This window comes from Teleopsis dalmanni, chromosome 1 (genome assembly GCF_002237135.1).
Source record: "Teleopsis dalmanni isolate 2A chromosome 1, ASM223713v2, whole genome shotgun sequence".
NCBI lineage: Eukaryota > Metazoa > Arthropoda > Insecta > Diptera > Diopsidae > Teleopsis > Teleopsis dalmanni.
Window position 1 is genome coordinate 18,212,331 of NC_051846.1, and position 27,861 is coordinate 18,240,191.

At 32.4% G+C, this 27,861-nt stretch overlaps 1 protein-coding gene across 1 annotated transcript in view; it reads right to left on the bottom strand.

Moving 5' to 3' along the window:
* Positions 1-4,409: 4,409 nt before the first annotated feature.
* The window catches only part of LOC119670655 (zinc finger E-box-binding homeobox 1), an 88,073-nt gene continuing 64,621 nt past the window's right edge, over positions 4,410-27,861 (bottom strand). The window contains exon 3 of the mRNA XM_038081007.1: positions 4,410-7,390. Coding sequence (XP_037936935.1) covers positions 5,065-7,260 — 2,196 coding nt within the window. The 5' untranslated portion in view covers positions 7,261-7,390 and the 3' untranslated portion in view covers positions 4,410-5,064. The remainder of the gene's footprint in view (positions 7,391-27,861) is intronic.

A 27,861-nucleotide genomic window follows, 5' to 3' on the forward strand; every position in this document is an offset into this window, starting at 1 on the left:
ATGTTAACACATTAATAAAACTACTGTCAACAGAGGTAAATAATATTGTGCTCCCAGAGGATCTCCTCTCATAATTATTATGATGAATACAAGTTCGAAATTCGGTTATTAACTACGAGAAGGATTTTGTATATAACATAGAGGTATACCGAATAAATCTAAATTCATTTAAAATAAAATAAAATTATTTTAAAATATATAAAAGGAATGAAGCGGATCTTATTATCTATGAAACAGTAATATGGATATTAACAACTGAAACAATAATATGGATACAGTAGTTGACAGAATTAGACACAGAAATGAATAAGCTAGCGATGTTTGAAAAAATAAACTATAAATATTTGAGCTGTTACTAAAAAATGGAATACATCGTATCACGAATAACAATCAAATTAATCTAGTAGTCGAAGGTGATACAATTATACACAGATACCAGAATCAATAGAGATGACACTAAAAAAGAGAAGAATAAAAGGATATTGTGAATAAACTTTAAGTTCTAAATGAACTTTATTATCATAATGATGATGTAAGACAGTTCTCATGTACCTTTATACGAATTAAAAAAATTATACATTGTGACCGAAAAGTTTTCGGAAATTCTCATTTAAAATTCGCGCGCTGTATATTTTTCGATATTTTAAGTTTATGTAGTTTGGCAGCACTGTCCTTAATTACTATGCCAAAAATGGGAGCGCGATCTGTCAGACAGTTCGTTTACGGCAGCTGTTGAAACCAGTTCACCTCAGTAGTGCGTTGCGAAAAACAATGGAAAAAAATATTGATCAAAGAGTTTGCATCAAATTTTGTGTTTCGAACGAATTTTCGTGTGCAGAATCGTTGCGAATGCTACAAAAGGCTTATGGGGAATCAGTTTTATCGAAAACTCAAGTTTATGAGTGGTACAAAGCCTTTCAGGACTGTCGTACGACCGTCGAAGACATGCCGCGTTCTGGACGACCTTCGACCTCTACCACCGACGAAAACATTGAAAAGGCAAAGGAAATCGTGTTCAAAAATCCTCATGTGAGTGTTAGAGAGATAGCACGAGAGCTAGGCATCGGTCGTGAGATGGCTCGTTTGATTTTGGTGGACAATTTGTGTATGCGACGTGTCAACGCTCGGCTTTTTCCGATTCACCTCAATTTGTTCCAAAAACACCATCGTGGACAGGTCTCGTTAGACATGCTTGATCGTGCCAATTCCGATCCAACTTTCATGGAACGCATCATAACGGGTGACGAGACATGGGTCTACGAGTACGACATGCAAACAAGCCAACAATCATCGGAATGGAGAGGAAAAGACGAGCCGAAACCGAAAAAACCACGCCAAAGTCGCTCGAAAATCAAGGCAATGCTGATTGTTTTCTTCGATATTCGTGGTGTGGTGCATCATGAATTCGTCCCTGAAGGACAAACAGTCAATAAAGCCTATTATTTGACTGTTTTAAGACGTTTGCGTGAAAATATCCGCCGTAAACGGCCTCAATTGTGGAAGGATAATTCATGGATTTTTCATGACGATAATGCTCCCTCGCACCGAGCCAACATTATCAACGATTTTAAGGCCAAACATTCAATAAATACCATCGAACAGCCCCCGTATTCACCTGATCTTGCACCGTGTGACTTTTTCCTGTTTCCCAAACTCAAATTACCACTCAGAGGAACGCGTTTTGAATCCATAGAAGACGTAAAACAGAATTCGCAGAGGGAACTCAAAGCCATACCGGAAAGCGCCTATAAAAAATGTTTTGATGATTGGAAGAAACGTTGGCATTTGTGTATCGCTTCTAATGGAGCATATTTTGAAGGAGATAAAATAAATATTGATGAAGATTAAGAATTTTGCGTTTTATTTAAAATTTCCGGAAACTTTTCGGTCACAATGTATATTGAATCAAATGTCGTAATAGATTAACGGAGTAAATTTTTTTCTAATCATAACTCTAAGTTCTCTGCGGAGTCTTCATTTGTCGGGTTGTATAGGTTGTATAACTACTTACAAACAACAAAATTATTCACGATATTATGAATTAGTGTTAACATTACATTCACCAAAATACTGAGAATTTAATCTCAACCCAGCATAGTTTTCGCTTTCTTATTTAGTCAGATATTCTTATTTAGTCAGAATTGACGAGATGATTAACAGATATAAAGAATAAAAGTGTTTGCATTATGTAGAGTGAAACATCTAGACCTCATTTCTGTTTCTGTCATCAAACGAATCTGTACGAAGTCGCTATCTGGCCTTTATAATAGTATTAAAAGAAGTCTGAACCTTGAACTAAAAATCTCTGTAAGGCATGTTAATAACTTTAATATATATCCAGGTTGGAATTATAACACAAATGAAACACTATGCACGACGTATATAATGCGAGTGAAGTACGTCTCATCAGAGCTCATTGCTCTTGAACAAAGACCTGGAATGCGTAAGTGCTTGCCTACTGACAGTATGAATCCTATTAATAATAATAATAATATATGAACCATCACATATTTCTTCTCTAAGAAGCTGAAACATTTGTCGTTTATCAAATTATATATCAAATATATAATCCATTGTAACCGACTAATAGGTGATTGGATTATTTCTGTTTAAATTTTTAATCCAAATTTAAGTTTAAGTCAAAAAAGATACTCTTGATCTTGAAAGATACTCTTGCTACTAGTGGAATATTCGTCAATTAAGTGCATTATAAAGGTCTGGCTATACCATATGCAAAAATAAAACAATTTCAAGAAAAAAATCGTTACTTAAATTTTAAAAACAACAACAAATATATATAGAAAAATTAAATAAAAAAAATTTTTTTAATGAAATTAATTTTTATTTTATTTTATTTATTTTGAAAAATTTTTTTAAAAAGTAATCATAACCAATATTTTACATATTAAAAAAAAACTTAAAACTATAAATTATATTATTTTATAAATAAAATTAAATTAAATAAATTATTTTTTTAATAGTATCAAAAGTAGTTAGCCTATTTGAGCAATAATAAAAAACTTAAACAATTTAAGAATTATTTTTTTTATTTTATTTTATTTTATTTTATTTTATTTTATTTTATTTTATTTTATTTTATTTTATTTTATTTTATTTTATTTCAATACAAACAAAACATTTTTTAAATTTTAATAAATTCAACAGAACAGAACAGAACAAATGATATATATAATTTTTAAAATTATACAAATAAATAACAAATAAAATTGATTTTTAACAATTTTAAAATTTATTAATTTAGTTAATAATATTTACTAAAAACTGGCTTTTGTGTGTCTCATAGTTAACATGTGAAATAATTTTTTTTGATCAAAAGTTGAAAAATAAGAAATATAAATTAAATGTAAACCAAAAAAATTATTGAAAATTATTATTAAATTCAAGATTAAGAAAATCATTAATTTTGTTTTCATTAAATGAAACAAAATATTTTTTTAAAACAAAAATTGCAAATATTAAAATTTAATTTTAAAAATATTTTTTAGGAATAAAAATTTTGTGCCCCTAGGAGAATTCTTTGTCTTTCATTAAGTTTTTTTCAATCTAAACATGAAATAAATTAAATTAAATTTTTAATACAAATTGTCTTTTTGCTTTTAATAAATTAAATATAAAACTAAACTTAATAATACAAAACTTAAAAAGTAAACTAATTCTTTTTTTAAATAAATTAATTATAAACATTAAAATGATTCGGTTTTGTGGGTCCTTCAAACTGTTCACATCTTAAATCATACAAAATTAATTTTAATCACTTAATTAAATAATAATTAAATTAAAAGTGATAGCACTTTTCCTATTATATCAAATCTAATGTTTGTTGGCATCACAACCATCAAATATTGAAACCCCAAATGATTCTCAAGCCCTAAGTTAAGCCCCCGACAAAAGTGGAATGCTATGAATCCGTTTAATTTTTAATTAAAATTATAAACCGACAAAGTTTTTTTTTTTTGGCAAAGCTACAATGATAATAAAATAATATTGTGAGGATCATTAAAGCAAATTAAACAAAAAATAGAGATATTAATATGAACTCGAAAATACTAGATATGTCCCTTAGACATATACAGTAGTACATATCTAGTTGTCAAATTGCGATCTGGTAGGTGTGTAGAAGTAAACAATAATGTAATGGCTAAGCTTCTCTTATTTATACTCGTATATCTGGATAGAAAAAATTTAAAAAAGTGGTAATTTCAGATAAGTGCAATTTGAGCTAAAAGTTTTGAAGAGAGAAAGGAGTAGACACAATGTGGCAAGAATAATCAATATTTTTCACAGACGAGCTATTGGCAAGATTTGATTTTTTAATAATACTTATGCACCTATATCATAATAAAAAGGAATAGAAATATATATTTAAGTAGCTTTATATAACACAAAACTTGAGAAGAAATGCAGAGAGAGAGAGAGAGAGAGACCACAAATATATAGCTGTTAAGAAAGAAGAATGGATTGTAAATTGTGACATAAATACAAATCTAACAAGGGCTTAACGGTGAATCAATTATTTATTTTCAAATTATGTTTAAATTACTCTTCTATATCCATCGTTATGACATGTTCTTCGAGCTAATGATAACAACGTTTAAGAAAGAACCTTAGTGAAGCATTACTGATAATTATGTGTTTAGCTCACCCACCGATTTCTTATACATAAAAATGTTTTCAACTTACAAATCTAATAATTTTTTGGAACTTGATGAAGTCTGCATATGTCAGGTATGTTCTGACATAACTTTCCTTATAACTTATAACTATTTTAATGCCTTAACACCTATTTTAGTAAATTAATTAAGAAACTGAATTAAACTTAATTCTCAGTCTTTGCAGAGAGATTTTTGTCGTATCGTATAAACGTTAAACTAAGCTACTCTTCGTATATTTGCGCTTGGTTGATCTCTTTCTCATCGCAATCGAGAGAGCGCGTTTAAATATCATCGGTTGAGTACGAATTCTACTAGTGTTTGAGTATGAATTACTGTTTGTGTATATGTGTCGCGATAAACTTGTACACTCAAATACCTCCTTTGAACGTCCCTAAGCGCTTTCTGTTTTGACAACGATCGGCATATTAGCACCCAGACCAGAATGCATACTTGGATCCTCGTTCTTTAACAGTATCGGCAAATTCATTTTCACATCTGCTGATAGAGGCCGTGGAGATTTTGATTCGGTTGTTGTGTTGCTGCCGGAATTGTTATTGTTGTTCAATAGCGTTAAATTGTTGTTGTTGTTGTTGAAATTGCCCGTGCGTTGTTGTTGCTGCTGCTGGTGTTGTTGTTGCTGTGATTCGTAGCGTGTATGTGTTCGCATGTGTCGCGTGATCATATCGCGCCTGCACGCTGCATATGGACATTGCGGACATTTGTAGGGTTTCTCGCCGGTGTGTGTGCGCTGGTGCGTTGATAAATGATCAGAACGGGAGAACACTTGACCGCACACTTTGCACGTGTACGGCTTGACGCCAGTGTGCAACCGCATGTGACGTGTCAACATATCAGAACGTGCAAATGAGCGATTGCACACCTCGCAAGAGTAGGCTTTGGCAATGTCGTTAGTTGGATTTCGGGATTTATGGCGTGATGCCATGTGTTTGGCAAGGCGATCATGTAACGAGAACATTTGACCACAAACAGGACATGCATATGCGACATCAGAACCTGGAGGCATTTCTTCGACAACAGGTGAAACATCCAGATTGTAACGCCAAGCAACAGATTCCTTTGTGGTGGGTGAAGCGACATCACCTTTTATAACGGGCACGCCTACAATTGTTGTGGTGGTATTATGCGGATGCATAGTGTGCATTGGCATTTCCAGTTTAATCATAGCAGCAGCTGCGGCTGCAGCAGCGGCATGTGCAGCTGCGGCAGCGGCGTGCGGTAAACTGTAAGGTGAAACTGGAGCAGAACTGGATGTTGATGTGTTAGTAGCGGCGGTCATGATTGAACTTGTGCTGCTTGGCGATACTGAAGGAATGCTAACTGCGGATAGTGAATGCTGGCTTGGTGGCAACATCATTTTTGGTGTAGCTTGTGGTGGTGGTGTCAGGGTTTTAAATTTTTTAGCGCTCAGCTCATTAGTGGGCGTGTTGCCACGACTATGTACTGTTAAGTCCAGAGGGCGATCTTGGGGTGGTGGCATGATGGTTGGATCAGATGTGTTAGCGACATGGGATGAAGGTGAAGAAGGTGCTGAGCGTGTAGCATGTGTTGAGGCTTCACTGCGTGGAGGTGATGGTAAAGCAATGGATACTGTCGGCGTAGGTGATTTCTGTCCGAGAATAGTTCCGTATTGGGTGTTAGTAGTCAACGGCAGTGGCGGTGTATGTGCCATATGTGCAGACAACGACTTTGTTTGGCTTGTGGGTGAAATTTCGTCAGTCAATGAAGAAGAGATTGAAGAGGGTGTGTGCTGCATGGGTGAAGGATAAAGATCCTGTCTTCGACGAAATACTTCATTCAAATATTTTGTATGCAAATAGTAACCGAAGAGTGGTGATGGTATGGGGAAGTAGCGATCGTATGGATTTGGCAGGTGATGTTCAGTCTTAATATCGACGTGCAGAGGATTGTCCTCCAGTAACTTTGTATTCGATATAGCGCTCATAGGCGGCATTTGCTTACAGTCATTTGATAATAACTGTAAAGGACTCATGCTTATGCGCGGACTGTCATTGTCACAATTCGACATATGTTCCGATTCGGCTTCATCCGCACTCGCGCCACCGCATTTGTTATGAAGTGTACCGTGCAATTTCTTGATGTTGTTATTGTTGTTGTTGAAATTAGCCTCATTCTCATTCTCGTTGCTCAGGTCTTCTAATTTAATATCCAACGATTCATCGACTTCGGAATTATTATTATTGTTAGTAGCGACATTGTTGTTGTTGTAGTGCAATTTATCTACCACAGCTGAGAGACGTCGGCGCTTGCGTTGTTTCCACGGCATAACGTTATTGTTGTTGTTGTTGCTGATGTTATTGTTGTTGGCCAGTAAAGATTCATTATTATTGGTGTGCTGTTCTGCGACAATAGCTGCTGCAGCAGCAGCCGCCATAGCCTGTTGCTGCAAGCTCAGCGTCAATGGAAAATGCTGCGGCAAAGGATACTGCAGATGCGCATATGGCGCATAATGTTGGCTGTGCTGGTGCGGCTGATAGTGTTGACGTTGATGATGATGATGGGAATTTGCATGATGCCCCATGGGGTCGGTACCTTCTGCCATAGTCATCAGGTCAAATTTACGTGAAATTGTTTCTGCTAAAGGAAGAAATGCGACGAATGGTGAATCTGATGTGCTTAATGCGATGCTTTGTGCTAAAAGAAGTGATTCCGTATCATTTGGCGTTTCGAAGAGAGATCTGAAAATATAAAATAAAAAAAATTACTAAGCAAAAAATATTATTACAGATCTACAAATAAATATTTAAAGTCTTTCAATTTTGATGTCAATTTGTGTTCATCGTTCGCAAATCAGTCATGCATCGAAAACTTGAGCTGAGGCGTAAAGCGAAAAATGCTGACAGCAGCAATCACAACAACAACAAATAATGCTGTTTGGCAAGACCTCAAGGCAGACCAAGGGTTCCTCAAAGAAATGCTTACGCTTACACATGGGTAACATAAATTTTAGTGCTGAAACGGTTGGAACGGTTGGGACGGAGCAGGAACTCAGTCGGTTGTACTTTATTTACGCTGCGTTGGGTTGTGACGATGGCGACAATTTTTTCTATTAAATCTACTTTTCACTGTTGTTTTTATTGGGTTTTGGCTACACGGAGTCGGATGTACTTTATTTTTCCGCAAGATTTTATGGTCTGCAAATTTATTACACTAGCCTGACCAACAGCAGTACCAATGTTTTCACATTAGCTAACTACAGATGACACCGGTCTGACCAGTGAAAACCACCTACCGGCACCGCCAGGCCTGCTATAACGTAAGTGAAAAAAATAGACGTTTTCAGTTGGGCTTAATATTCGGCATAACGCCAATTGCAACCAAAAGTTGGGATGATAAGGCAACATGTGCGTACATCAATAGACACTTTATGATGTAGGCTACCTTACACAGTTGTTGATGCGATATTTAGGACACAAACTTTGCTTAAGAATTGCTAAAGTCATGAAGACTACAATTGTTTCAACGTTAGCCACCTTCTCTGCGACACACCGTAGTGTGAATTGTCGCCAACATTGCATGTACTGCAACAAGCTCAGCAGTGCGTCTGTGGGTGGCAATGGGCTTACGTTTGGTAGTAGGGGCCATGCCTGCCGAGACCATGACGACGTTTGCTGCATTGCGCTTATCCTTGTGAAATATGGATATTGTTGTGTTCATTTGTGCACAGGATATGAGTAGAACTATCAGTAAGTCCGCTTACTGTGCATAAACCGTGTTGGTGCCTTGCTGACAGGAGTATGGGCAACAATTGCTTCAGTGGCGCATGAAATACTTTGCCATTGTTTGCTGGTAGCATGCCACGCCAGAAACATAAACACAAACTCGATTTAGTGTAAACAATTGCCGGTCACATATGCTTTAAGTTGGCAGTGACGTTGCACAGTGGAGCAAAGTGGTTAATGAACTATTAATGTGCTTAGAAAATTATTAAAGAAAAAGGAATGAATATAGTGTTAACAAGATCCTTTCACCATTCCTAGTTGAATGAAACCAGAAAAAATTTTTCAATAAAAAGGCAAATTGACATTCAATACATCCGAATCCCAAAAATATTAAAACATATATAATTATATATATTATTAATTTAGTGCCGAAAATATTAACTGGGGTTAACTTCCCATAACTTCTCATTTACTGTATCCTTGCTGCACTTTTTTCCACAGTGCATTTTTCCGCAAGGTAGTGCTTTTTGTAAAAATTGTAAGCAGCAAATTTCTATCACTTGTGGCGAAAGGTCGTGTGAAAGTGTGGTGAGAAAATGAAAAAATCCTTTTCAGATTTACAGAGGCGAAAAGGACACGTAAACGAGTTCGGGTTAGAGTTGGCGTGGTTGGTGTTGACGTTGGAAGTTTACGGCATGTGCCGATGGCGCGTCCTGCATTTAGAGCATGTGTTGACTCTGCTGATGATGTGCAGTTTAATGGACTTAAGTCCTGTGGCAACGGGCAAATATGGCAGCATGCAAAACTTACAGCAAAACGAAAATAAAAAGGAAAGATATAATGGAAGAAGGACAAAGAAATACATATTGTTAAAAATACAAATTAAAGGAAGCCAGTTGAATTAATTAATAAGAAACTTTTTGAAATTTTAAAAGTTGTTTGAAATTATTGTTACTAAGTATATGAAATTTTTTTAATATGGTAACATAATGGTTTACCAGTATATTATATTTCTTTAATGTGGCAACACAATAGGTCACCAGTTGTTTAGCATGTAGATCTCGAGAATCACCGTTATAACCTGAAAACATTAATTACAATATGTATGGTAAGACTTTGCTTGAGTTAGAATTTTAACCGGAATTTAATGGACTATTACTTGATTTTCTTTCAGGAGAGATAGTGTCGGTTCATTTTTTCTTAAAGTTGAATAGAGAACTGGAGAATTTACAGTGAAAAACAATGATAGAAATGAAGAGTAAGAAGTGAATATTAAATGATATTGTTGAAAGTTTAAAACTCATAACTATAATGTCTTATGTATTGATTTTGGAGGGATTGCATTTGTGGAAATTTGAGGGTATGATCTGTCGAGTATTAAGTAATACAACTACGGTTAAACGCAGCTTTGTAATAATAAATACAATTCATCTGACAAAGCTATGGAATTGTATTTTACCTGTTCATGACTCCTTCAGAAAACATTAAGCAGTTAAATGTGAAACGTTCTGTACCGAATAAAAGAGAGTAAAAAGAAGCTCACGTATGAGGCTTTGAATAAGCAGTACGATATTTATCCTATTGAGTACTTCAGGACATTACTTTGCCTGCTATTTTGCTTTCTATAACAAGTCTATTAAAAAAATCTCATTCTAAAGATTTATATTAGTTTAATCAATAAATACACTTTAGGCGTGTTAATCTGAATATGACGGAAACCAAACATTGTCCCCACATGTAGTCGTCATATACATTAGCAGAGCTTTGTATGAGTCCATGCATTTTAACAATTTGACTTTATTCCAATGTTATTAGGACGCAGTTGGCCGTTACAAATGTGACAATATTGACGCTATGGTGACTTCATCTGTTGTAATAGGATTTTTCCATTACTTCTCTCTGGTATGTGTAGTGCAGAAACCACAAACAAGTTAACTTTGTGGTTTTTTATGATCTGCCATTGTGATGATTCCACAACGACTAGAAACAATGGAACAAACAGAATTAAACTTTTTAAATTAAAACTAACCGAAAACAATAAATTCTGGCAAATAAAAATAAAATTTCAAGGCCAGAAGGCAAAAGTTTTATTTGATTCAAATTTTAATATCATATCTGTTGTGAGCCGACAACTATGAAATATTTTCGTAGAGACTACAGAGCAATCGGGGAGCACCAGAACACATCGGAATTATTGGCGTGAATTTATTTTCATAATTAGCATAAATTTACAACTTTACACTTGTAATTATGCCAAAAGTTTTAAATAGAAAAATTATTTAAAAAAGGGCATTGATTTATGTGTTCTTTTTTACGGATATAGTAGTCACATAGTCTCTTTACTTCTTTATAACAAATTTCAACTCATCAGTTGCGGACTAGTTTGTAACACGCGAAATTCACATGAGTCCTGAAGGCTTCTTTATGGGTCGTCGGAAAAAAAATTCCTCGACAATTAGGAGAACTAAGCCGACTGAATACCGGCTGAGGAAATTTATGAGCAGAACAAAATCAAGAATAAAAATAAAAATAATAAAAATAACATCATTTACCAAAAAAATTAAGAAAGAGAAGACTATTACCTAAAAAAGTGTTTAAAAGGACGACTTTAAGTGACTGCAATTAAAATGCTTGGATGTGTTGGGGTGTATGAAATGCAACCCTGCTAGACTTACTCTTTAATTGCGCTAAAATGATTTTTACACTGTAAATATTTTTGGATTTTTTCACATTGCATCTTCTACTTTTTATACATTTCAACTGGCATTTTTATTTCTGGCTAATTTAATATAATTATGGCAGCATAGCAGCGTAAGGACACAAGGATACTAAATGAAAAAATAAAAATAAAAATAAAAGGGAGCTTAAAATAATCGCGTGAGTTTTGCATTTCATTGCTGTTTACACTTGTATTCTTTTGTTTAGCTTTTATTATTTTCCTTTATTTCTTAAAAAATTTGAATATTTTTTATTTTTAGCCATACAAGCTATTACCGCATTTTTGCGCTAAAAAGGGCGGTCATTTCGTTAAGTGGATAATGTGAAAATTTGTCATAAGGCGTTTATCTGAGTATCTACTTTGCTTGCTGCTGTCAGTTTGTTTTAATTTATTATGCAATACTGAAAAAATAATAAAGATTTTTTTAAGTATTTTTAAGGCAAAAACTAGTGCAACAAAATAAACGATAATAAAATTCTAAATAAAAGCTTTAAAATAAAGCAGACGCGATTTCTCAGTGCCAAGTCGGGGGTTTAGTATGCAGAAACATGACAGGATAATTGGGATACAAAAATTTTAAATACTATGAGGACTTAAATATAATATTTATATATGCAATATTATGTTTTTACATTGCAAATGTTTATAGATAGGTTTTGAACGGGCATTAATTGGGAAATCATTCATTCGTTTATTAGTGCTATTAGTTGGCACTTTGTTATTTAATTTTTCCATTTTTTTAGTGTAGTTAGCTAGAACTTTAATTTTAGACACTTTGGGCTATGCTGAGCAATGACTGATTGTGTGTGTGGAGTGAAGGAGTTTACTGTGTGATATAAATTCATATTGAGACTACAATTGAGACTACAGTATTTGCTTTTTTTTGTTTAATAGCAAATTTAGTTTTACAAACATCATAAAAAGTAAGAAAAAAGTAATATTTATATTTTAATTTAATCCAAAACAACACCCGAAGAGTTTTGATTTTTGATTAAAACTGAAGGAACTCGAATATTTGAATTTATTATTTTCAAATATACATAATACCCATTATGAAGAGTTTGTTATTTATGGCATAAGCACTGTTTCAAAAAAGAGTAACCTTGGAAGTCCTATATTCTCAACTACAGTTCAAAAATCAATTCATAGAAAAATTAAACCGTCTATATCTGATTTTTTCTCATCAGATATAGACGAGGTGCAGTGACGCCAAACTCAAAGACGTTGCCAGGTCACGTTTTACACAATTCGGAATATGTAATCTGGGCCATGTTAAAAAAATGTTACAAAAACTGAAATAATTTTAAAAAAATATCAAAAAATATTTTTTTATTAAAAAAAATGTTTATGAAAATTTCAAAACTTTGCGCAAAATGTGCGAAAGCTTAAACGGTTAAATAGAGCCATTTGTCATTTTTATGGGAACATCAAAAAAAGTGTCAGAAATTTTTTTTGTGTTTAATAATTTGTTATAAATATATTTTTTCAGCTTTCTGTTAAAAAACTATGAAAAAAAACTCCAAGCTGGTTTCATACAACTTTATTTTATCTGCAAGTGCAGCAAATTGCAACGCAAATTTCATTTCATTGTCATTTTGTGCATTATGACAAGCTCTTTTGCTGTTGACAAGTGCCAACAACAAAATACCAATAAAATTAAAAAAAAATAAAAACAAATTTATACAAAAGCTTATATAAATAAATAATGTGAAAATGACAATGAGGCTACTGTAATTCACACAAGCGCTAAATACACGCGATATTTAGTATGGAAAAATGCACAAAAACCAAAAACAATTGGGAAATTACAATTAAAGCACTTTTGCAATGGTAATTAACAAAAAATAATTATGAGCTCATACTTTAAAGTAATTAGATGGTTACACTGTAAAAAAACTGTACTTGAAGTACTCTTACTAACTCTAAACATGGCCATAACTTTTACTATTGGTAATGATATCATAAATTTTTTATTTATTTCATATCAGTTTTATATTTCTTTTTTTTTTGATTTTATTTTATTTTTTTTTTTGTTACTTAGAGGCCATTAGCCAGTAAATGAAGACGAGACTGACAGTTCCATGCCTTCTTGTCGTCTTGTTAAGCTTTTAAGCAAATAAAAATTGCTAAGTACATAGATAAACAAATATACAACAAATGTTGCGCAGTTGTGTGTATAGCAACATTTAACAATGTTTATATACATGCGAGAGCATGAGTTATTTGTATGCTTGATCGCCCCCATATCAGCGGCAATCAACGCTGATATTTCATTTATTAGTTTTGTTTTTATATTTGGAATTCCTATTAAAATATGAACACTTGCATTCGATATTAGTGAAGAGCAGCTTCGAAATGTGAAGAGGACATTTAACTGAATCAACATTAAGAAGATGAATATATTTAAATAAGTCTACAAAAACATTCCAAAAGCGTAGAACAGAAGAAGTTAGGATGAAGCTAAAGTATTTTTTTATTTAAAAATTCATAACTCACTAAAAGTAGCAATACACTGAAGCCCAGTCTAAATCAGTCATAAATTAAATTAGTCTTAAATTATTATTAAATTAGTCCTAAAGTGCTAAAATTATTTCCAACATATTTAAAAGATAAGTCATGCTTTACTTTAATTCTATCTTAAATTATGTATTATATGATGATATATTATTTTTGTTTTTAATTATTTCTAAGAAAAAAAGTAATATAAAATGTTATTGTGTTATTCAATAAATTATCTGTAGGAACATGATATCCAGAGAAACACAGGTTAGTTTGACATTGTGTGTCTTAGTTATAACTTGTATTGCATACAGTTCCGTTGATTATGACTACAAAAACCATATGTAACATATAAAAAGTTTTAGCGTTTGAGAGAACCTGATGGATGGTTAAATTGGTAGGATAAACGTGAAAATAAATTGCACTATAGAAACCCTTAATACATGGCATTTGTAAGTGATTGTGTATATAAAATTTCAACGATTGCGAGGGCATAGTATGGTTAAGGAAAAAATGGATTAATGAAGTAATTAGATAAACGTGATTAAAGAATCGTCAAATTGGATTATAGGAAACAATTAGCAATGATTACGGTACAACTGATCCATCAAGGGCTATACTGCTGTAAAAGATTTATGAATTTATTTTTATACTTTTTAATAAATGTTTTTTTTTAATTATCAATAAATAACATAACTTCAATTGAATATTCATTATGATTACCAATAGAGATTAAATAACAGAAGAGTACATTCCAAACTCTGCAAACCATCCAATAACAAACGAAAATCCTTGAAATGCAATTGACGCCATAAAGTGGCCTGCAGTTACACTTTGTGAATCTCAACAAAATGTCTAAGTGCAAAAATTAAATAAAAGAAATTAATGCCATAATGAATACTTCAACGCAGATTTATTGTTGCCATAATTGGTGTTGATAAGTACGGCAACAACACAAAAACTACAACAATAACAACAGCGAACAAAATCACTCAAGTATGCGATCATGACAGTCAATGCCTGAAACAAAGTTAGTGAAGAAGCGAACGTACACAAGCATAAGCAAACATACAATACAACAGCACAACAATAAAACCATATATAACAATAACAAAAATAAATAAAAACTCAAATAATGAAGTCAAAGAAAACAACAATAACACAAACAATAATAACAACAACAACAAAATATGGCTAATAAAACAAACTTCATAAGTGTTAAACACTTAACATTGGCTTAACTTATGAGCAGCAAGCACTGAAAAAACAAGAACAAAAAACTCATAAAACAATAAAATAAGAAAATTAATAAAAAAAATCATCAACACTCCTACGCTTAATGCAAACTGCGCGTTTCATAGCCAATGAGCGCAGAGTTAAAACTGTTTTTTTTCATTCATTAAATTTCAATATTATACACAATAAAACGTCTACAAAAACAAAATGATAGAAAAGCAGCTGTGAAGCTTTTGCTTGCATTGAAGTGTACACGACAGTGTATGAGGGGGCACGCCACTCCCCCACATGAAAAATACGAACGAAAAATTTATATAGCAAAAAAGCAGCTGCTGCTGTAGCAGAAAATTATTTACAATTACACAACAACAACACAACACAGAATAATGACAAAACAAGCAAATGAGTGTGTAAATTGTTAAAGGTGATATGGCAAGCAATAAACAAAATGTGGGGACTGCATAAAAATGGTGTTCGTACGTACGTTCACGTACATTGCGTTTAGAAGTATTAGTTATAAATTTTTGTTAGTGTTAGTATTTTGCATTTTGCTCTCTGGCAATTGTTTATTAACAATATTTTAGCTTAATGTTAAGTGTTTATAATTGTTAAAAATATTCTGCGTATCTAAGCTCTAACTGTTATACTCTATTAACAGAACTTACTGCACTGCAAGTAAAATGGGTACGGAATTTTTTTATTGTCATCTTTTTACGTATTAGAGCTTGTTTCTTTATTATGTTTTTTTTTTTCAATCAACAAAACTATTCCACTAGAAACATTATTACAAAAAAAAACAAAAAATAAACGACCCTTCAACCTAGTTTATTGTAGTGAAGTGTGGACTTAAGTAGTGAGTGAATTAACCATAGAGTGGCGCGATTGTTTTACTATAAAAATTATAACACTTTTGATGTTATTGATCCGCAAGCAATTATCGTGCCGTGTATCAATTGTTTACAATTGAATATGATTTATTTTGTGTGAATATTTTATTTATAATTAATTTTAAAGTTTTTTTTAGATAATCTGTTAAGTTTTGATTGGTTTTATTGGCAGTAACTGCCTACGGTTAATTCATTACTGAGAAAATAACTGCAAAAATTTTTTAAGTTGCGTTTGGAGTGTGAATTCAAGGTCTTTAAATTTGGTCTGTAACAACAAACAATAGAAATTATTTAAAATAGTAGTATTCTAACACTAATATATAAAACAATATATGTAATAGTTACGCGCTTTTGTTTGTTTAATTCTAAGAAATACATTGCTACTTCAAGCACCTAATATCAAAAGATAAGTAGAGGATGATAAGAAAATAATTACACAAAATGTGTGTGACTAATTTAACTAAATATTTATATGCAGAGTATATAAGCAGGGTATATCAATAAGTATTATTCATTCAGAGCTCTAATTTTTACCATTTCCTTTCCGATTATATTTCAATTCTTCAAGTCCGCAGAAATGTGGCTAAATTTAATTGATGAAACCTTAAATTTCTTTCGATTATGTTTTTCAAACGTTTTCTAAAAAACAATACTTCGTGGCTTTGTAGTATATTTTTTTAAATATATTTTGTTATAAAATTTATTATTCAAATCCGAATAACATCACAGTTTATATCATTAAAACACAATGTGTCACTTATAAAAGCATCATAAATTCACCTAAATTCACCACACTGCCTTATAAGTGCCGTGCCAACAGAATTCCTTTATGCACTTACCGGCTTGTGTTTGCACTTGCAATATTGGAACGATAAACATAAATTTGCAATTTTATGTGTTAAATTGGTCACTTCGGCGTGCAGGAATAAGAACAAAAGTAATAAAAACAACAACAACAAGGAACAACACAGAAGCAACCAAATTGAAGAGTCAATTTGATGCAAGGTCAATTTTATGGACTAATTTACACGCACATACCGACACACACGTATTTGTGTGTAATCGCAACGAGTGAGGCAAAATTGCTGAATTGCTGCCACTGTAAGTGCTACTAGCCACTAGCTACTCCGCTGCAAGAAGCTAAGCGCCTGCGCCACAATTGCATGTTACCGTTTATGCTTATTTAATACTGATTATTTTCTTAATATAAACAGTGCGATGTGCGATTTATATGTGCCCGTACGTCCGTTGTCTATTTGAATGCTGGATGGCTGATGTTGACAGTGTTGCTGTATCCTGTCTCGTTTGCTTGTAACTACTACGATTGCGATTGCTGCTACTATTTTTCCTGCACGTAACACAATTCTAGCGAGTGAGACATGCTAATTTCAGTACGGCTGCCGCTGCCACAGCCGTTGCTACTGCTACTTAATGACAATTCAATGGTTTAATTTAGTTGAAAAACTGCACTGCACAGCAACAGATGGGGGAACGAAACAATAATGGCGCACTTGTTGTTTTTGCAATGAAAACGGTTTGAAAATTGTTTTTCAACACACCACGCAAGTGTGCCGGGTAAAGTAGAAGAAGAAAAATAAGATCTAGAGCAATTGGTAACAATTGTTGAGACAACGGCAGCGACGCAGCAACGTAGCGACGTGAAGGCAGGATTTGTTTTTTCCTTGCGCATGGCATTTTGTTGTTGTAGTTGCGACTGCGTATTGTTACACCTATTTTGTTTTTTTATTGGTATTGGTATTGATATTGGTATTTTGTTTTACTTATTTTTACTTAGTTTTCTTTGGTTCAACAAATATGTTAAGTTTCATTGTTAAATTGACTTTGATCACGCGAACTTTTGCTACTGCAGGCGAACTTTTTGTTTTGACCATTGAACGTCGTCGTACGCGTTCGGAACGGAATGGAACGCCTGCTTTAGCAGCTTTTGCTTCTGTATTTCATGCCTCCTGCTTCGGTTATTGCCGTCGTAATTGTTTTTGCTGTCTTTGTTTTTGTTTTTGTTTTAAGTGTGCTCTTGCTCTGACCACTTTCGTTCCTTTATTTTTATTTTTATTGTTCCTTTTTGTTTTTGGTTTTTAAGTAATAATTGCACTCAACGGAAGTCAGTAGTGAGCTTAATTTAATGTTATTGTTGTTGTTGTTGATTTTGCTGTTGACCAGGCTGTAATAGAGCTCGAGGTGCATATTGCAAAAATAATTACATTTGACTTTGGCGGTAGGTGAAAAAACAAAAGCAAAAATGAAAATGAAAAGAAAATAAAAATAATACTCGTAAGTTGGATAAAAAAAAAATAAACGAGAAACAATTGTGCTTAAGAAAAATGTGCAAAATGATTACAATTTACAAGAAGAAAATAATAACATCAGCAGCAACAATTACAACAACAACAGCAACAATAACAACCGACAAATTCAAGATAAAAGTATTTACAATTGAATTTGAATGCAATTTAATTTTATTTTATGTAATTTTTATTATTATTTTTATTGCTTATCCTGCCTGCTTCTGGGCCATAGGCAGCAGAATACAAGAGCGGGCGGCAGTGTGCAGCAATGGGAGCAACTGTAACGAAAGCAACAACACAACGGCAGTAGCAGGAAATGACTGCAATATAAAATTATCCACTCACAACTCTCGCTGCATGCAACCTGGCCATGGCATAATCATAAAAAACAAACAATTTGCTGGCAGTCGGAGTGCTTGACATATTTAACGGAAGCTTTTTATATAGTTTCTTAAATAGTATTATTTACCATTATAAATAAATGATTGCTTGTACTTCATATAATTATATTATTTAACTAAAATTACTTAAAAATCGTTATTTACACAACGCTGCGGGCAAGTGTTGTGCTCGTACGCTTAGGTACAAACTGCGATACCAACGAAATCCAGACATTTGCATGTCTTGCTGCGCAAATCACAAACCCAAGAGTTCTGTTCGAAGAGCTTCTAAATACGAATATTATTAGGTTAATATTAGTTTTCTTAATTAGTTGTTGTAAATTGTTAATTGGATAATATGGTAAAAACAGATCCTTCACTATTTAACCTTATTATATTTTTTATGGTCGAATAAATTTTCTTACTTAGCTCGGTAGCTCAGTGAAATGAACTACCCAACTAAAGGCAGGTTCACATTTCTGTGCACTTTTTAACTTTGGCTGCCAAAGCGGATCAAGATGTTTTACCTTTTCAATATACAAATTGTTTACAAACAATGTTGAACACAAACAAATTATTCAAATGTCAAAAATTATCAAAACAATATTGCCAAGTCAATGAAAAGAAATTCAATTATTTTTTTGGAAACAACCATTATAATAAAATTTTATCAAATAAATGTTTAAAATATTAAATAAATGTAATAAAAATTTTAAAAAATACAGATATTTACAAAATTTATTGCAAATGGTCATTAAATAATGAAAAATATATGCACAAAATGATCAAGTTTTCGGTTAAAAGTTTTCTAATAATGATGATTAATTTTTTTTAATATAAATAAAACAAAACGTTTTAATAAAATTATTTTTTATTGAAAATTTCTATATTCATATATTCATTTAAATTCACATATGAAAATATTATCTTATGAAAATACTAAAATGGCAGCCCTGGCGATTTAGTCTCGACTTAGCCACCTCGAAAATATGCTAAGTATCGACACATCACTACATTATCGGCACAACTTAGAATTTCCCTCATTTAGAACGCAACTTAGCCTAACTCGCAACATGTCGTGTGCGAGTTAGGCTAAGTTGATGCTAAACCAAATGAGACTTTTCTTGGGATTTTTTACACTGCACACATTTAGCCACTTAGCCCAAAAAAGTGTGCGAGTTACATTTTTACAGCTTATATCAGCTGTGAATATGTTTTGATTTCAGAATTTTGTTTACATATTTTGCAATAGCGGAGCAAATTGATGAATCATTTTTATTTATTTAATTTTTCGAATTAATTTAATTAAATATTCGCCGTAAGATATTGATAAAGAAATTTTTAGAAGAATATCCAAAGATAATTATAAAATAATTAAATCTGATTATATGACAAGAACATTGCTTCTTTATATAATTTAATTACAATAATGTGTGGAATAGTTTTTTGGCTAATTAGTAAAACCAAAAAGATAATATTCAACAATTCAACTAATACATAAAATATATGAAAAAGTATAGATTAACTACCCTATTTACAATTTTAAAAATCTTTAAAAGACGATACATAGAATTATATATCATTTCAAGGTATGTAGGTAAGTAAAGTGGCATTAGCTCAGAAAGGCGTTTTAAGGATAGGCATATTAAAACCAGCGTGACACATTAATAAATACAAGCACATGGCTACATATTTGGTTGAATGGCTTTTCGAGCGTCGGTAGACATGTATTACAGAAGATTCGACAAGGCAGGTCGAGCCTGGCCCCTTACCATTATACAGCCCCGTGCCCTGTTAATACAGATATTAATCTAGTTATTTCACAACTGAATAAATGACGCTCCACTTCAAATTATATGGATTCTTTTATCGAATCAATTGTATCATAATAACTCTATTTCAACATATTGAGAGTCATTTTTGTTAATGTTATAATAACCACAAATGATTCTAAATCAACTTACAAGATTTGCTACGATAGTTTCGACTGCTGCTTCTTATTAGTGACTTCACTTTTAGTATTTTTATTATTTGATAATTTATATCTTTACTAATTGTCAGTAGGTAAGTAGATATTAAAAAATCAATTATGTTATTAAGTCCCTAACATATTTCTAATTGAGATCATAAATCTTTAATGTACCCAGCAAAATATTGTGGTTCAATATAATGTTTCTTACGTTTACATTTTAAATAAACTAGTGGCTTTGGTAACTAGTTAGCAAATTGTGATTTGATCTGTTATACCATAAGCAAACATAATATTTACATATACATCGATATACTGACAATAACTTTTTATGATGAACTAGTAAAGTTTCGAGTTACTGCCTCAATTTACTCGTTACTTGTCCATCGTGTAATTAAGTTTGACTAAGTTTTTGAAAATGCATTTAACGGTACATGATTTGCTTTAGTTCAGTCTTAAGCATTCCTACCCGAAAAATAATTATTTTGCAAACGAAGGGTGATATATAGTGATATATAGGTATTACAGCTATCAAGCTTTATTGTGTTTTAAAAGTTTTATCAATATTATGAATACTCATCAGTTGCGCACTGAACTTTTTAAAATTCTTGATGTGAAAATAAATAGAGTCGAAGACCTCAAATTAAAAATATAATAACAATGATAAAGGCGAAAGATCCTAATTTTAATATTGAGAATTTTAAAATTGTGCCTTTTTTAGATAACACTTCTGTGACTAATATATCCTTAGTCATGATAACTTAACTCCTTCAGTTCGTAAGAAAAGTAATCACATTGGAAAGTATTAGAAGTGCAATAAAAATATTGGTGTGGGGTTCGACTTAGTAACGGTAACGAAATTTAGGACTCCAATCGAATAGAATAAATTTTTTCGAATGGTTGTTCTTTAAACATTTAAACTGTTAATATATTTACTCGTCAGAGTAATTTCAACTAATAGTTGTGGTTTAACTTCGATCTTGCAACTTTAGTAGTTATTTTATTATTATATCTCAGTTGTATAAAAAAATAAAATTTATTAATGAAGTAACATAATTTATTGTTTCTGAAGTTAATTTTTAAATATTAAAGATAATGATATTTATATTTTATTTTTACAGCGATACTATGTACTAACTTTTATTACAACTAATAATATTTTTTTTTAAATATTAATATGAAACAACTTGATACTAACGAGTACACAACATTTTGTTGGTAAAATTAAACCAACTAATAGTATTTATCGTATATAAAATAATTTACTAAAATGGCAAATGGCAAATGGTAAATGGTATATACTTCAGGCAATTCACAATAGAAAGACGGCAGCTTATCGATAATTACGAGTATTTTTAGTAATAGAAACGAAGCCTACAATTTGACTTAAGGGCGGTTGGGGGTTTTTGGTAATTAACTGAACATAAGTTTTGTTAAATCTTTTTTAATTTTCTTTTACTAAATTAATCAGCAAATTAAATGCTAATTACCAGTTGAGCTTTAGTTGACCTCCAGTTCAATCTGGAAACTACGTTCGAAAACGCCTAAAACTACAACCAAGACCAAGTAAGATGGTCAAAGCGAGGTGGGGGAGAAGTGTGCGTAGACTGTTACTCTGGTAATACTAATGGAGAACGCCTGCGACTAAGAGTTCCATGATTTTTAGTGTTTTTTTTTCTTCTAAATTATATAAAATATTCAAGCTTAGGGGGCAGCAATCATCATTAAGCGAGACGCGCATATAATATTTTTAAATGTTTTTTATTGTTAATTTTTTTGTTTAAAATTTTTAAATATTAAATTTAATTTTTTTTTCATGTTTTAAGTAGAAATATTTAATTATTTGTTTAGTTAATCTTTGGCGATTTGTGCTGTTGGCAGCTTTTTGCATTATTCTGCGCTCTTACTGCGGGGAGGCTTGCGTAATTCAGAGATTTTATGGATTTTGGATTTTTAAGTAAAGTCCAATACTCGTAAATGTGCTAATAGTTATGTGCATGGAATTGAAATAGGTTTAGGGGCTTACAATGCCATAACTCAAACAGAATTCATTGAAAGGAAACGTTGATTGTTGGCTTCAGATTGTTGATTTAATAATTTTAAGAGACTTGAGCAATTTATGTAAAGTACCTGGTTTAATGGGTTTCAAAAGTTGTATTGCCCCATAATAATAATTCTTTTTTCCAGTTTTTAATGCGGCAAGTAATGTAGGCTTGAGCCTTAAGCCTGCTTTATCAGTCCTTTTGTGCCTTTAATCAGGAATGAATGCAGTATCGTTGCACTGTAATTTTTATTTCATAATCGACTTTTTTCCATGTTTAACTTCATGAGAATGCGTATTTGTAAATAAAATTGCATTTCTTGTGAAAGCAGGTGAAATTTGGCTTCGTCTGGCCTGTCTGCTTGGCCGCCTGAGTGCTGCTTGCATTTCATTGCAATTTACGAAAATGCAATTTAGATTAATAAATGCAGATAAATTCGAAAAAATTTTTATAATACTTAATAAATATCAGAATTTCAAAAGCGATTCTTTTAATGCTTAAATTCGACGCCAACACCACCACCACCGCCGCCGCCGCCACAACCACCAGCGCCTTTTCAAAAATTGTGCCAAAGGGTGATCCTTATCGGTAGCACAGGCAGGCATTCATACCGCTTGCAAATCAACGTGAGGGGCAAACTAGTACATCTCATATACATAATTTGCTGTATCATTTTTGGCAATTTTTTTATGAATTCTTTTTTTCTGGGTTTTTTGCATCTTCAAATTTTCAGCCAGAAAGTTGCATTGTAGGTGCGCAATTGTAATTTCTTGCCAAATTGGCAAACTGAAAACGAGCTGCGTTCACAGACTTTTAACATCAAAAAAATTATTTAGAAAAAAGTCCGCCAAATTGAACCACTAAATTATGTTCTGTGCTTTATTTTAGAACAACCAAAAATTGTTTTGCATTATGATTTTATCGGGTGGCGTGGCTCTGTTGGTTCCCTGTTCCTAGTTGGCTCAGATTTGCTGTGCTCTGCTGTGCTGTACTGTGTTGTACTGTGTTGTACTGTGTCGCGCCAAACGCACACAAAGCAGCCTGATAAGGATCTGTCGACTGCCACAGATTCTCATAGCTGCTTTTTTGCAATTGAGTCCTCAGTTTGATTTATGTGCGCGCAAGTGTTGCACTTTGTGGTTTAAAAATTCATTCAAATTTATTATACTAAATTCTAAATTATTTTCAAATATTAAAGAACTAAACAACAACAACAAAAGTCAACAAATCAGTTGACAGAAGACAGGAACAAAACAAATAAAAAACAACTCACAACACTGGCAAGTTGCGGTTTGAAAACATTTTCCCACACTTTGCAAGGAGCCAAAAGCTATGAACCAAAGATACGAGTACTCGCCAACAACAAACCACAAGGTTCATATATACATTATAGAAAAAAATCTATAAAAAATTTAAAAAATTAATTATAAATAAAATGCAGCAAAACTAAACGGCACTGTTGCACTGCTGAAGCCTATGCAAATGGTCAGGTTTCGCTAAGCTCCAGTACCACTCGTGAACCCAAGGCAGCTCAGGTAAATCAAGTAACTCGACCAACTCGGGCAGCTGCAAAAAGCACTTAGCTCCCGCATTAATTAAGCCGCGCTTGTAAACTGATTTAGCAGCAAACTACAACTTAAACACTTCAGCATATGTCGTTTCATTTCGTATACTGTTTCCTTGGCTTACTAATGTATCCAAATAAAATTTATCTCATTTTATGCATTGTCTTAGTTATAGCATCATGTTAACTGCATATCCTCGACTGAAGTCAAGTGAAGTCAAACACCCGCATTTACGGCTAACCACCAACAGCAACCGCATCGCTAAGCTCAGCCAAGTGTCTATATCAAGTGGGGCTGATGACGTCGGTTTGCAATATACACCAGAATCCATTATACGCATTGTGCTGCAACTGCAACTGTATCTTGCAGCTGCAGCTGCAATCGCAACAGCAACAGCGAATCGAAAACGAAAACTTGCATTTGCAACCGCAAAAACGACGGCAACAAGCAACACCAACTGCAGTCATAAAAAGAGCGCCTGTTCGTCAGTCTTTCTGCCACAGTTGTATCTGGTATCTGTCAGGGTGTCGATCCGTCGTCTTATCTGTCTAGTTTGGTGCGCATTTGTTGCTCCACTTCGCCATAAAATCAATAGTTTAAGCTTTGGTTTGTTTTACAACCGCAAGTTTGTCTTCAACAAAATTTTATGTCGCTCGATTTTTCACATTTGTAAATCTCGTATCTGGCATTTATGTAGATACAAATATTTTATTGACTTTGTGGTAATAAAGATTCTTTTTTTGTTTTCTATTTGAATTTTTTTAAGGAATTTTTGTGGCGTATCTCTCTCCACAATTGTCCATTGTTGTTGACAACAAGTTTCGTTTTCCAAGTGACAAGTGAACATTTTCTTTTGTTTTGGAATTGAGTACAGAATAGTTGGAATTTTTAAAGGATATCTAATGTGAGAACTCATTGAAATGGGTGTTAAATAGTCATTCTAGATCTTGAGATACATTTATTTTATGCAAAAGTGTTAGTTTACCATCTTTGATCAGATGGGTTTAATTCAAATTAAAAAAAGATTCTATAAAAGAAAAGATTTGAGAACTTTACACTATTTTTGACACATTCTGTAAAATACAGCACTACTTATACTCTACACACAATATAAAAAAGCAAACAATATATTGAGTTTTGCGGACAAAATTCTCATTATGGAATCTGGATCTGTACAATAATGATTAAAATTCAGTAGAATTTAAACTTTAATTAATTGGATAAAAATCGAAAAACTGTGTTACTGGTATGATATTTCAGATAATCATTACAAATCACCTTGAGCTGAGCTAAGGTCTATTAATATTGACATTCGGTTCAATATTAATCGACACACAACTCCCAATCTCTGGAAATCAAATAATGCATTTGATACATAATATTTATAAATCACATCTCTATAAGCGAAATGAATCTTTTTTAAAATTATTAGACATTGTGGCTACTTAAAAACTTTGAATTTCCTATGCTTCAAGTTTCGAGGACGGATTTTTTCTTATTTAAATTGTTTACAGAATGGAGCTACTAATAAATCTTCAATTTCCTAACCAATAAATTTCCAGGAGGGAAGCTTTCATGTCTTAGTTTTTTAGAGATCCGGGTTTAAGTGGGTTTAAGGAAGAAAGCCACTTTTTTCTAAATTTTTAGAGATTGGGCCACTAATAAACTCACAATTTTCTATGTTTCAAGTTTTCAGTATGGAAGCCTTCTTTCGTAACTCTTCTAGAGATGAAAGCTGCCAATTGATTTCACAAAAATCAGATGAAGGTATTGGATTTGGAAGCCATATGGCACCAGAATAGATTGTTTTCCAAATACATATATGTGATCATGTACTGTACAAAGATTCAATGCCACTAAACTATAAATAACTCGAATACGTTTTGTTTCCGAAATTTGGTAGATGATAGCTAGCTATTATAATACATCCATCCATTCATATGAGACGAATTTGTTGTAGAACATTGCCTTAAGTGTGGTATATGTGCGAAGAATCACCACTCTAATGCCTCACAAATAGTTAACTGCTTTTTCATAATTTTTTCCATCAAATTTTATACCCTCTGCATTTAGCTAACCTTTAATTTCGATAAGATCACCATCATCCGTTCAAATCCACTGTCGTCTTTATGATTTATACGCTATGTCAGAAGTAACTGGCAGATTGTTAAACACTTCCATGCTTCTGTCTTGCTTTGGTTTTATTTATTAACTAATATTTATTTAACACTTTTTATTATCTAATTTCCAATTAAAATAAAGAATTTAATATCCATTAATCAAGATGCAACGAACTGCAATCTGCAGTTGGTACGGACATGGAGCCATAAATCGCATGCTGTCGCGTCATATGCAAAACTCTTCCCCTGCATTTAGTAGCGCTTCACACACACCTTTTTTCAGATTTTTGCTTAAATACCACTAAAACCAACAGTTATGATAAGATATTTAATTATAATTATTATTAACTAATATTAAAAAATAATTACTTGTATTAAAAAAGAGAAAAATAACTGAAGGCGCACCTCGAAGTAACTAAAATTTAGAAAATTCATAAAAAAAATTATATTTTTTGTAAATTAAAAATATTAAATAATTATTTTCTTTAGTTTTGTGGCCTTAGGGAGATGGCCAAGTTCAAAACACAGAGACAGACCAATCCGCTGAGTGTATTAGTTAAGCCCCAAAAACATAGTCAATTTGCCTAAATTAAAAATCTATTAACACGTTCAATACAAGTGCTCAGCTGCCAAAAGTCCGCGATAAAATCTAAATTGCCAAAATAAAATAAAACTAAAATGATCAACAAAAAAAAAAATAATAATAAATAAACAAAATAGAATTGCCACTTGTGCTGCATAAATTATTGTAGGTATATTCATTCCCAGTGTTTCATCTATAGGAGGTAAAAAAAATTACAAATTTTTAATTTTAATTTCAAATTGTTTGTTGTGTTTTTGCAAAATTTCCATAATACGCGCTGATTTAAGGAAAATTAATTAGCATATCAAATACAACATAATTTGAGATAATCGCCCAGCAGAAATGCCACCAACACACTTGTACACATGTTTCTAAGCGTCTGTATACAAGCGCGCGCTAGACATGAAACATGTTGCTCTGCTGCTGTGTATGGCGGTGGCTGTGTTAGTGTTTAGACACACAAACATGCTTTGAAATTGTGTCTTTAAGCGATTTTCTTGTAGATAAGCCATTAAACACAATAATTAATTTAATTAATTTGTTTATTTAAGCGTGCACTCCTCCAATGGCCCGCCGCTTAACAGTCTAAGATGTTGTTGTTTGTTTTACGGCAATTTCTCGTAGTTTAAAACAATTAAAATATTTTCATAAATAAAATAAATAATGTAAAAAATAGACAAAATATATTTTCTTTCTTTAATTTTTTCATTTTTTAAACAATTTTTAATTAATTCGTTTTGATGAGTTTAACAGCAATAAATTTATAGTAACAGAAAATGGCAGCCTTGAGGCCACAACAAAACACATATCAACACCTTCAAAATCACAACACATATTGTTGTTGTTGTTATTATTATAATTGTTGTTGCTTTGGTATACCACCAAAGCAACATTGCCATATCTGTGTTTGTGTATCTATGCTGTCACTTTTGTAACCGTTATGCTTTTTTCAATTTCTCTGATAATATTTTTACTGCTGATGTTGTTGTTGTTGTTGTTGTTGCTAACACATCACATCAACTTCCCCCTTTCAAAATGTTTTAACGTCAAAGAAATTATGTCTTTAGGCATATTTTGTCAACTCTGGCGTCAAAGTTGCCAATAAACTGCAAAATCCATTTGTGCATTTGTGCATTTATGCATTTGTGTACACAATGAAACCACAAAAATAAATCAACGGA